A 12889-nucleotide genomic window follows, 5' to 3' on the forward strand; every position below is an offset into this window, starting at 1 on the left:
ATGGAGGCCGTTCCTGAACTCACTGTCTGCCCTGTCACGGCCACGGAGGCCGTTCCTGAACTCACTGTCTGCCCTGTCACGGCCATGGAGGCCGTTCCTGAACTCACTCTCTGTCCTGTCACGGCTAAAGAGGCCGTCTGTGAGCTCTCGCCCTGTCCTGTCACGGCTAAAGAGGCCGTCTGTGAGCTCACGCCCTGTCCTGTCACGGCCAAAGAGGCCGTCTGTGAGCTCTCGCCCTGTCCTGTCACGGCTAAAGAGGCTGCCTGTGAGCTCTCGCCCTGTCCTGCCACAGCCATAGAGACAGTCCATGAACTCTCGACCTGCTCGGTCACGGCTCCTGTGACCATGGGGACTCTCTCTGTGGTGTCTGTCTCTGTTCTCCCCAGATCCCTGATCCTGTCATGGCTTCCTGACCAGTCTGCTCTGCCGTGGAGATACTCTGCCCTGTCTACGCCACACTGGTGGGCTCCGGCTCCGTCTACTCCGCCGTGGTGGTCAGTTGTCTGGCTCTGGGGGTCTCCTGCTCCGCCCAGGTGGGCTCTGGTCCCGTCCTGCCCTGCAACGAAGACTCTCCCAGTGTTGTCTGTCTCTGCTCTCTCTGTGTTGTCTGTCCTTGTTCTCCCCAGATCCCAGTCTCTGTCATGGGTTCCTGCCCTGTCTGCCTCCCTGTGGCGGTCTTCTGCTCGGGTCTGGTGGTCGTCTGCTCCGCCATGGGGGTCTTCTGCCCGGGTCTGGTGGTCGTCTGCCCCACCGTGGTGGTCTTCTGCTCGGGTCTGGTGGTCATCTGCTCCGCCGTGGTGGTCCTCTGCTCTGGTCTGGTGGTTATCTGCCCCGCCGTGGTGGTCTTCTGCTCGAGTCTGGTGGTCTTCTGCTCCGCCCTGGTGGGCTCTGGTCCCGTCTGCTCCGCCCTGGTGGGCTCTGGTCCCGTCTGCTCCGCCCTGGTGGGCTCTGGTCCCGTCTGCTCCGCCCTGGTGGGCTCTGGTCCCGTCTGCTCCGCCCTGGTGGGCTCTGGTCCCGTCTGCTCCGCCCTGGTGGGCTCTGGTCCCGTCTGCTCCGCCCTGGTGGGCTCCGGTCCCGTCTGCTCCGCCCTGGTGGGCCTCTGCGCTGTCGGTCCTGACCTGGCCTCTGGCTCCGCCCTGGTTTCCTGCTCTGCCGGTTCTTCCTCAAGGACCTGGCCCTCCGTCCCTCCCCCTGCTCCGCCTCCGCGCCACCGCCCTCCTGGATTGTTTAGGAGCGTCTGGAAGCCGCTCCTTGGGGGGGGGCTATGTCACGAATCCTGGCCATGCACTTCCACTCATTCACCACCAGAGGTCACCCGTTCACCACATGGACTTTTCACACTACACCACACATTGGACTCCATTTCCCACTATGCATTGCACAGATCAGCTGTCACCATTCACTCATCACACACACCTGATCACCATTTCACAATCACCATCACTCCATATAAGCCTGGGACTTGCTCTTGCTCAGGGCCGAGTATTGTTAGCCAGTCTACCTTACAAAGCGTTTCCCTGTTTTCATAGTCAGTTTTCCTGTGTCTTGATTCCTGCCCGTGTTCCTGGATTATTCTCTCTGCCTTGCCCTGTCTGGATACTGTACGCTGATCGTTGACCCACGCTGCCCTTCGGATTGTTCTGTGTCTTGCCTCTGCCATACCAGTCTGCTGTTATTTGACCCTGCCTGTCTTGACCATGTTTACTAATAAAGCCTTGCGAATGGATCCGCACGTCTCACGTCTCGTCAACCCCGTAACAGTAAGTCATGTTTACTTCCCCTCAATTCTAAAATTGATTCCATGTCCCTTTCTATATCTATTCCATTGGTTCAAAACTTTAAGTACTTGGGGATAGATGTTTCTCCTTCCCTGCAGGAAATCGTCTCAAAAACTGTAATGGTATTCTAGCCAAAGTATCCTCAGATTTGGAAAATTGGTCTCGTCTTCCTACTATGTTTCAGGCCCGTATATCAGTGATTAAAATGAATGTTCTCCCACGTATCAATTTCTTTTCTTCCATGATTCATCTCGCTCCACCGGTTGTCTACTGGAATAAACTAGATGCATGTGTTTAACAGTATATATGAGATGGGAAACGTCCTCGTATTAAACAGACTACCTTACAACGATGTAGATTACATGGAGGTCTTTCTTTCCCTAATTTTAGACTGTATGCTCAAGCCTTTTCCCTCCACCCTTTAGCAGTTTGGTTTGATCATGACGCTTCTGTGTCTTGGAGAGCAATTGAGGAATCTATTGTTTATCCGTATAAATTGATGCATCTTGTTTTTTTTCAGGAGTTCGGCTTAGGCAGTGTAAATCTCGGTTTGGTCCCATTGTAACCCATCTCCTCTCCACATGGAGGGATGTTGAAAGACGTTCACAACTAGTTACAAAATGGCATAAGCATTCGCCTATTTTCCACAATAATAACCTTTTGTCAGGCAGTACTCCATTGCATTGTCTGCAATGGACTCATAGTAAAGTAAACACTCTGGGAGATATCTATGATAATAGTGGTTTAAAATCCTTCCAGAATCTTAAAACTCAATATAATCAGCCAGACACCTCCTTTTTTATGTATTTACGCATTAGATCGGCCCTATGGGCGTATGGGGTGCCTTTTATAACTCTCAACTGCCTGTTCACCCTTTGCACAGACTAATCCTTCCTTCTGAGGAATCTCCCTCCTCTGATTCAGTCATCTATCTCTTTCTTCTTGAGCAATCATACAAACCTTTATCTATTACTTGTCACGAATCCTGGCCATGCTCTTCCATTAACTCGCCACCAGATGTCACTCACTCACCACATGGACTCGTACAGCACACTGGACTACAGTTCCCACAATACATTGCACTGACGACACGCACAGCTGTTCTCTATCTCGCCCACACCTGATCATCATTTCAATCACCACCACACACCATATAAGCCTGGGACTTGCTCTTGCTCAGGGCCGAGTATTGTTTAGCATTTATCACTCCCCAAGCGATAGCTACTTTACAGAGCCATAGTCTTAGTCTTGTCTTGCCTTGCCTTGTTTATCTTGCCGTGTCTGACCCTGCCTTTGTTTCCTGGATTTACCCCTTTGCCTTGCCGTTTGGACTCTGTTCGCTCCCCGTTTGGATTATTGCTCTCGTCTCTGGATTATCTCTCTGCCTTGCCCCTTTGGATACTGTTCGCTGATCATCGACCCACGCTTGCTCCACGGATTGCTCTGTCTTGCCCTTGCCATACCTGTTTGCCTCTGTCTGACCCTGCCTGTTTCTGACCATGTTCTATAATAAAGCCTTGCACATGGATCCGCACGTCTCACGTCTCGTCAGCCCCGTAACATTACTACTGTTTGGGCTAAGGATCTTAATGAGGATTTGCATGTTTTATTTTCCGATCAGGTATGGCGTATGTTTAAATTGTCTTCTAAAAACCCTAATCACTAATTCATTGGAAAGTGCTGCATAGGGTTTACTTGACTCCAATGAAAATTTTTATATGAATCTGTCATCTTCTCCTAAGTGTAATCTCTGTTCCCAAGGAGGTTTAGGCACGTTTTTGCATTGTTTTTGGGAGTGCCCCTCTCTCTCACCTTTTTGAACTCAGCTGTCACTGGACCTATCATATTTGTTGGGTACTGACATATGTTTGACTCCGCGCCATTTTTTCATGAATGACTTTTGGGACTTCACCTTGTCCGTCCAACAAAGATCTTTACTGTTACTACTCTCACAGAAGCAAAAAAAATTGCTAGTGAACCTCTGGAATCCTCGTCACACAATGGACAGACGAACCTGGACGGTGTATTAGTTGGACATCATCTCGATGGAACTCTCTACTTCTCGCATACATGGATCTAACGTGAAAACTGTAAATTCATGGCATTCAGCTTTTAATGTCTTCTTTTCTAAAATCTTTGTAAAAATTATTTTATTGTTATTTGTTTATCTATTAATATGAATTAATGTGTTTATTATTATTTATTTGTTTATTTTTAAGTCTACCAAGGGGTGGGTTTTAAATTTGTACAGCTGATTTTTGTTTTGTACCATTGTTCCACAAAATAAAATTCAATAAACAGTTGTTAACAAAAAATACAGTTATAAAATGCATTTTTAAATTATTATTATTATTAAATACATCTGTTCAATAATACAAATGTTTTCAGTTTCTAGTTTAAAAAAATGCTATGTTTTCTTTTAAATTATTAGCAATGTTATTATTTTATTATATTGTTTGTTGGCGTCATTCATGTATTTATAATAATAAATGAATCATATATGAACCATCATTTACTAATCTTAATTTTGTTTGCCAAATCAAAGTCTGTGTGGTGTAACTAACATGACGGAAGCCATTTTTATAACATGACAATAAAACCATAAAACAGATCGCTTTAGACCAATCACGGTCAATAAGTTTGTAAAAAAAAAAAAAAAAGGGTATTTTGACCTTTTAATGAAAGTCAAATAAAGTAACCCCAAGAAACCTTAATATGCATTGTTATTATTATTAGATATTTATGACTCAATGTATGATAGTTGAAAAAACAAAAAATGCCTTGAAAAACACATTTGAAAATTTGTCTATTCACGTGTACAAAGTAAGTACACTGTAAAAACTTTTACTATGATCTACTCAATTTTTGGGGTGAAACATTTTTACACTTAAAATATTGAGTACATTTTAAAGTTGTGAAACATACTTTAAGAATCAGGTAAACGTAACAAAAAAATTAAGTAGATTCAAATAATTAAATTAATTAATCTCATAAATAAAATGGAGCAAATATAATTAAAATCCTTAAGCAATGCAATAGTAATTCTAAATCAAAGCACACTAAAAAATTTTTTAAGTAGATTCAAATAATTAATCTCAGAAATTAAATTTAGTAAGTATAATTCATACCCAATGCAATAGTAAATCAGAAACACTAAAAAAAACTAATTGTAGATTTAATTTACATGCTGTATATTCAAATGTCCTTTGTAGGTTACACCACTTGACATTTTTAGTCATTCATTAAAACTTCTTTGAAGTAATAATTGTTTTTCAAAATGTCTCAAACCAGCGTGGATACAAATATTACATTTCTAAGAGCTGGCATGTGCGTTTTAAACTAGATTTTAAAAATATTTCCCTTTTTTGTTATTTTATAGAGCCTTACTTGTCATTGACCCATATCATCATCTCATTGTTATGAACACGGTGCATGTTTATATGGACCCAGTCAACCTTCTTTTATTGTTTTAAGATAGCAGCCTATAAAATCTACAATATTTCAGGAAGGATCTTACCGTTGCACCACTGAAAAGGGTGCATCAATCCACGCGTGCTGCTCCTTTCTATGAAGGGTTGTGTGATTATAAACAGAGAGACGATGCCCTCTGTCTGTCTGTCGCTCTGTCAGGCCATGCAGCACATCTGGATTCATCTAAACGCAGTCCTCACTCGTCTTCATAGCGAGCAAATACTTTCACATTCACGACATTTGACTCACGTTCAGCCGTTTACGTCCAGTGAACAAAACACGTCCTTCATTTTACATCTGATCGCGTGTCGAGGCTGATGTTGTTGGCATCCATTGAGAACTAAATAAGAGCGAATTAAAGTCCCTCCCAGCCGGAGTGATGGGCACAAAACTGAGCCAATCTCCTCCACTGCCATCTGTGACTCACATATGAAGACATAAACAAGACGGTCCTCGGGCTGTCATTTTGTACATTCATATTAAATGTCTTTAAAAGTAAACAAAATAATAATAATAAAGTGAAATAATAATTACACTTTCTGAAGAAAAGGTGAGACACTTTTGGGTATGTTGTTGGCATTAGTCAACCCACCCTCATGCCTAGTTCTGAGATATGACAGGGTCCCTCAAGGGCCGACAATGGGCCCCAGTATTAAAAAGAGGCCACCCTCTTGTCTTCACAATATGGTGATACTGAGATATTTGAGGGGCTCCTAAACTGCCACAAGTAAAAAAGGGTCCACCCAGCATGTCTCTACAATATTCTCATCCCGAGGGGCCCCTAAGGGCCTCAATATACAATACCGCACCCCAGTGCCTCTGTGAAGTTGTGGTGCCAAGATAAGGTCTACAGGGGGTTGACTGGCTGCCCTGCTCATTTCTGTTTTTCAATCATTATTAAAGCATTTTGAAACCTTTGAATATATTAAAATATGATAGTTGAATAGGTATTTCATGATTTGTACAGTACCTTGAGGTTTTAGTGCACACTTATTTAATTATTCAGGAATAACACATGGCTTGTAGATGGAAAATCTTTATTAAATTTCATATTATAATATATATTAATCATATAATTAAGCAGATATATACAGTTATATACAGTTATATATATATATATATTATTACTAATATACTGTATATGTACTTTAATATAGCCTACTGTAATATATACATAAAACATATATATATATGCATACATATAGTACATAATTCTATAGACTATTTTAGAAAACAACATAAGGGAAAAACAGATGGAATGTATATGAAAATATCATAAATATGACAATACTGCCCTCTTCTGGCACATGAACCATAACTTGCCTTTGATCTTTAGTAATGTGTAATTTTAAAGCATGCATTTACTATTTTTATTCTCTTTGAATGAATGAAATATGTAATCATCTTCATAATTAATGAGTGTTATAATAAATCCAAAATCATTAATAAAACACTGATTATTTAAATTGTCTCTCAGTTAAAAACAATATTCCTAAAATGAGATGAGGTCTATTACAGTATTTGTCTGTGTTTATTTTCTTTGTCTTTCTCAATGCCCTCCTATATTGTGTCTCTCAGAAGAAATAAGACTGCTCATATGCTGAGATATTTGCCACATACACAGGGTTGCAGTTGTATATGAGCTCTCTTCTGCTGCTTCACTGAAGTGGTGGGAGCTTCTCGTTCCTGAAAACACACGCATGCATTTGTTCATCCAAATTCATACAAATGATGAACAAGCAAACACATAAATAAGTAAAGTGTGAGACTGCAATTACCCTCATTTACAAAGAATTCAGCCAGTAAGGACGACACACGCACAGCATTGCTGGAATGAGGAAAGTTGTAACGAGGGTCCCACTGAAAGCGGTTCACTTCTGGATGCCACTGTACCCCATAGAAAGGGTACTTCCTGCCTGCAGGCCAATAATCTTTCATCCACACTGTGTATGGACGCTTGTATATAGTTGTTTTAAATATGAAAAGTGTCTGGTTTTATTACCTTCCATGGTAGAAACAAAGTCAAGGTCATTTTGTGCTATGTTTGTGGAGAGCACTGCAAAGAAGCCACTTAATTTCTCATTTCCCATGAATGCCTGAAAAAGAGGAAGAGTTTATAGACCTTAATCAGGCTTAGACATCATATTGAATTTAACACGGAAGGAAACAAGTCTGTGAGGGATAGACTTAGTGACTTTACAGAGGAACGTACTGTATAAAGGTCCTAGAACACATACAATTGTCAAAACTCAAAACTTTCAAATCTGTTTGATGTTGTTTTTGTCAACTGAAAGTTTTTTGGAAAGACGGTTCATCTGCTGAATAATCAGTATGTTGTTCAAAACAGTACAATCCACTGAACGCACTGTACTTCTATCCTTCACAGCCGTGGTTCTGGCATTACCCTGACTAAGGTCTATTGCTCCTTGTTTGTTATTTTGATTAGAAGTATTGAAATTAATATTGTGTGTTTATAAAAGATGTACCTCTTTAGTCACTCCATAATGGTGGAAATTTCCAGTAAGTGGTTCCTGGGACAATGCTTTACGAATGTCAGATGGGAAGTTGGTAAACATACGACTGGATGAAGCCTCTGTTAATGGAAATAAATGTGCAAATGGACATTAGAGACATATATATATATATACACACACACACATTACCGTTAAAATATTTGGGGTTGGTATATGTTTTAAAGTGATAGTTCACCCAAAAATGAAAATTCTGTCATTAATTACTCACCCTCATGTTGTTCCAAACCCGTAAGACCCAAATTAAGATATTTTTGATGGAATCTGAGAGCTCTCAGACCCTCCATAGACCCTCCAAGGATCCTTAAGGTCCAGAAGCATAGCAAGGAGATCGGTAAAATAATCCATGTGACATCAGGGTTTCAACCGTAATTTTAAGAAGCTACGAGAATACTGTTTGTGCGGAAAAAAACAAACAAAAAACTACTTTATTCAAATTCGTCTCATCCGCGTCACCCTATTTTCTCCATTTTGGAGAATATCCACTGAACGCAAACAGCGTATGCTCTTCTGTGGATTATTTTTATTGTCTGGGTCTGATCGGAGGGTCTGAGAGCTCTCAGATTCCATCAAAAATATTTTAATTTGTGAACGGAGGTCTTACGGGTTTGGAACAACATGAGGGTGAGTAATTAATGACAGAATTTTCATTTTTGGGTGAACTAACCCTTTAATTCTCTTAAAAGAAGTCGCTTAAGTTCAACAAGGCTGTATTTATTTGATCAAAAATACAGAAAAAACAGTAATACTTTGAAATTGTATTCCAATTTTAAAAAATTATTTTCTATTTTAATATACTTTAAAATATAATTTCTTTCTGTGATGCAAAGCTGTATTTTCAGTATCATTGCTGCAGTCTGCAGTGTCACATGATACTTTAGAAATCATTCTAATGTGATAATTTAGCATCAATTTTGAAATCATATGTGCTGCTTAGTATCTTTTGGGGACCCATTGTACTTTTTCAGGATTCTTCAGTGAATAAAAAGTTAAAAAGAACAGCATTTATTCAAATTAGAAATCTTTTTTAACCATGTAAGTCTTTACTATCCCATTTTATCAATTTAAAGATGTAAAGATTCCATGAATGTTAAAGGTTCGTCGTGGAACCATTGATCCCAATAAAAAGAAAACTTTTTTTCAGAGTGTATCATCGGCATAAAAAGAGAAGAAAAGTGGACCATGTTCCTGATCTTGACTAGGTACATTGGCTATAGTATATTTAGACTAAGTACCTGAGGTGAAGTTGAGTGGATAAGTGACATTCTCTGCAGTTGTCTTACTCAACAGGTTTTCTCCAGCCACCAGCACCGTGAGCAGCTGAAATCCCAGGCATGTTCCCCAGATGGGAAAGTAAAGTTTTGACAAAAACAAAAACAACTCTTGATAAGACTATTGGCAGCATCCTGCATTGTCTTGCAGTTTATTTCCTTTCTTTTTAGTTCCTAAAATCATTACAGTAATGGCACATGATAAAGTCTAACTGTTCCCATAAAAAATGTTGATGATAAAAAACATAATTTTATTAAGAACTAGTTATTCAGGAGACACGAGGAGCATCTTACATTCACTGTAATTCCCTTACCTTAAGGGCCAGTCTGTAGTAAATCCCAGCAGTGTGAGCGAAGTCAGATGTCTCCAGAACTTTTAGGTCAAAAAGGACTTTGGAAATAAAACTTTGTACATTCTTTGTAGCCTACATTCAGTTCAGAGAAGAAAAAAAAGAAGTAGCCTAATTATGAAATAATATCCCTAAGTCCCACTTAAGTGGGTCAAAAGGCATTAATAACTAATGAACTAACTGTATTTAGCCTAATATCGGCCTAAATGTAAAATATAATACATTAAATAACAAAGTGTCATAAAACATTACACGTAACTATATTCTGTTAACATACAATATTTCTGTAGAGTGTAGCCAACTTCTTTTTCACAAAGAAAAACTTTGATTAATCGGTTTTTAGAAACTTTAATGCTAACAAACAGACAAGACTTACCAAATTGGCACAACTCTAGCTCCCTCGGACTCAATGTACTTCACATATGATGAAGGGATGTATGTCTTTCCAAACTTTTTCTTTCATTGACTCATTGTCAACTTCTTGTGTCAGAATCCCTATAGACGAAATTATGCTCGAGTCATATGCGCTTAAATGTTAGTCACACACTTCTGTTGTTATTAAACATGATAAGAATAAATTCAGTCTGTTAGCAAAACTATAATTCCATTGCGTCAAAAGCACACATCTGCTTGACACACAATATGAGGGTAAGAGGTTTACCGATAATCGGTCTGTCGTTCTGAGGCTTGTTTCTCTGCGGGAGTTTAAACGGAGCATAAAAATGCATTAGAGTTTAAATTTATAAATGCTCGAGTTCAATTGTGGGTGTTAATGTATATGGCTGAATCTGATAGCTGAAGGCAGAGAAAAAGTCACTGCAGTAGCTATAATAGGACTCCAGCAGGAAATCATTCTGCAACATGAAGCACTGGCAGGGAGTCATAAAATAAAATAATGATCTGACTATTTATAGGACTAGTTATTTACTGTACAGTCCCTCTGAAACACAGCAGAAATCAATAAATACATGATTGCACAGTGGGATTGTATGCAGTGCATTTTCATGACCCCATCATATATCTTAATATAGTCAATAAAATATTGAATTCATTAGTTGTGAAGAATTAGTTAGTGACTTCCTGTAGTGCAAGAGCTGTGTTGAAAACACATCCAATTCTTATACAAATATGCACTGATAAAAAACAATGATATTGTGAAATATTACAATTTAAATGTATTTTAAAATGTTATTTATTCCTGTGATGCAAAGCTGAATTTTCAGCATCATTACTCCAGTCTTCAGTGTCACACGATCCTTCAGAAATCAATATACTGATTTGCTGCTCAAGAAACATTTCTTAATATAGCTGCAAGCAGAGATTATCAGGGTTCAAGCATTTAAGCACATAAGGAAAAAGATTTTGTGTTAACACGGCTATAACCACCTAAATCAATGATTAAAAATAGCATTTTGGGCAAATGCAGGTAATTTACCAAATAAATATGATTTTTAACATTTATGACTGTTGTAGCACCACCTATGGCCCGATCTCCATGAAATGTTGAATGCTTGTTAAGAGTCATCAGTTACATGTTTTCACCAAGTTTCGTAAAGTTTAGAGTTTTCATTTAGGTTTTATAGGCTTTTGGGTATATTGGGACAAGCCCCTTTAATAAATGATTAATTGGTTAGCTAACCAAAGGACAAATTATTTTTTTTTTTTTGATAATTATTAATCTAGAGAGACCAGAGAACATTACTGCAGTGGAAAAACCAGAGACTAGTTTGTAAAAGTAGGTTTTTAACATATTTGTGAATATTTAATGAACGATTTGATTGACAGCAATGGTTGTTGAGATAAACTTGCTCATTATGAGGAGATCTATCAAATGATATGCATATTGGATATGTTAAACGCCACGTGATTACTGAGCCAAAAGATTTCTTTCAAAATTCTTACAGACCTTTAGGGCCATGAGTCGAATATGCCTACCGAGTTTCGTTCCGATTAACCTCCGTTATCCTTGTCTAATAGGTGCTCAAACTTCATTCCCCGATGGCGGCCATGTTTTTTGAGATACGCTAATGTCCTCATAGACCCTTATGGCACATTGGAAAAAGACGCTGCATACCAATTTTCAAGTCAATCAGACTAACGCTTGCATAGTTATAGCTGTTTTTATGTTTTTTCAATCTTATAGCGCCACAAGTGGTAGAGCCAAGTGTGTACGATTGAGCTTGTACACATGTGTACCAAATTGTGGTGTGGTGGTGAAGACATGTGGTGAAGATATCTCATTTCGTTCACGAGTTATAGCCTTTTTCGTAAAATTGGCCCTCCACTTTCGAATGTTTTGGCGCCCCATTGCGAGTCGAAATTTAAACTTTTTTTGATAATTATTGATATTCACTGTCCAGAGAACAATTATGCTGTGGTTTGGTTCCGATCGGGCAAAAAACCTAGGACTAGTTCGCAAAAGTAGGTTTTGGACATAACTCAATTTTACGGAAAAACCGGACCTCGCAGGGCGAATCAGATTTTTAGGCTTTTGTGTGCCTTAACCCAAGGATTCCCCAAAAATTTGACTATACGACAAGCGGTTTAGGAGTTATTAGCACTTTTGCATTTTTGATTGCTGTAGCGCCCCCTATTGGCCGATTGGGCTGAGACTTTGATAGGCTCTCCCCAAAATGAGATCTATCTTTTGACTAAGTTTCAAGTCTCTAGGCCTTACGGTTTGATCTGCACGATCAGTTTTACGGCGGAAAAAAAATAATAAAAAAAAATTCTTACAATTACAATAGGGTCTCAGCACTGCGTGCTTGAACCCCTAATTATTATCAATGCTGAAAACAGTTGTGCTGCTTAATATTTTTGTGGAAACCATGATACTTTTTTTCAGGATTCTTTGATGAACACAAAGTTCAAAAGCGCAGTCCTCTGCAATAAAGGGAAGATGGTTGTGAACGTCACATTTGCCATGACTTCTTATAGCACAAAAGTGTCATTTCAGCTTTTATAAAGCCAGAAGTACAGTGTCACAGTGACATATAAGCAAAACAGTCCCTTCATGAGGAGCACTTCTTTCTGATCATTCTTCAAATCAGTTTATGAAGTAGCAGCAGTTTTTTATAATTTTATTTTAGTGGTTATAATCCAAGTAGGCTAGCTTCATTAATTCATCATGTATTAATTCGCCTTAACCCTATGAATGTTTTATTAAATTAAATATAACATACACGTTTAGTAACACAATGAAGTAAGACTGTGTGGATGTACAATGTAAAAAGTGGATATACATGATTTGATCTTTAAAAACCCAGGTTGATTCAGTCATATTAAATGAAAAATACATACATATATTTGACCTAAACAAAAGCAGTTAATTTAAACGTTACCACGTGAGGAATATATTAGCTTATTTGACAAAACATTTTTTCCAGCAGGTCTTCTGTGGCTGAACGGCTGCATCGTGTTGGAAGTTACTGTGTGGTTTGGAAGTGATAGTGGATAAATGCGTAGAGGAAAGGATTGAGGCAGGCATT

General features: G+C 39.1%; 1 protein-coding gene and 1 pseudogene across 3 annotated transcripts in view; both read right to left on the reverse strand.

Annotated features, from left to right (window-relative positions):
- Positions 1–5627, reverse strand: part of LOC306849636 (RING finger protein 122) — a 34141-nt gene extending 28514 nt beyond the window's left edge. For both annotated transcript variants that reach the window (XM_079384810.1, XM_079384811.1), the window contains exon 1: positions 5296–5627. In XM_079384810.1, the coding sequence (XP_079240936.1) occupies positions 5296–5320 (25 nt within the window). In that variant the 5' untranslated portion in view covers positions 5321–5627. The remainder of the gene's footprint in view (positions 1–5295) is intronic.
- Positions 5628–6798: 1171 nt separating this feature from the next.
- Positions 6799–10129, reverse strand: LOC306848908 (gamma-glutamyl hydrolase-like; annotated as a pseudogene). Its single transcript has 8 exons — positions 10063–10129; positions 9778–9896; positions 9366–9456; positions 9016–9172; positions 7736–7842; positions 7252–7345; positions 7028–7165; positions 6799–6935 (listed from the first exon to the last, which is right to left on the reverse strand). The product of its transcript is annotated as a gamma-glutamyl hydrolase-like (transcript).
- Between the last annotated feature and the right edge of the window lie 2760 nt (positions 10130–12889).

The sequence above is a fragment of the Barbus barbus genome (genome assembly GCF_936440315.1).
Source record: "Barbus barbus genome assembly, chromosome: 29".
Taxonomy (NCBI): Eukaryota; Metazoa; Chordata; class Actinopteri; order Cypriniformes; family Cyprinidae; genus Barbus; species Barbus barbus.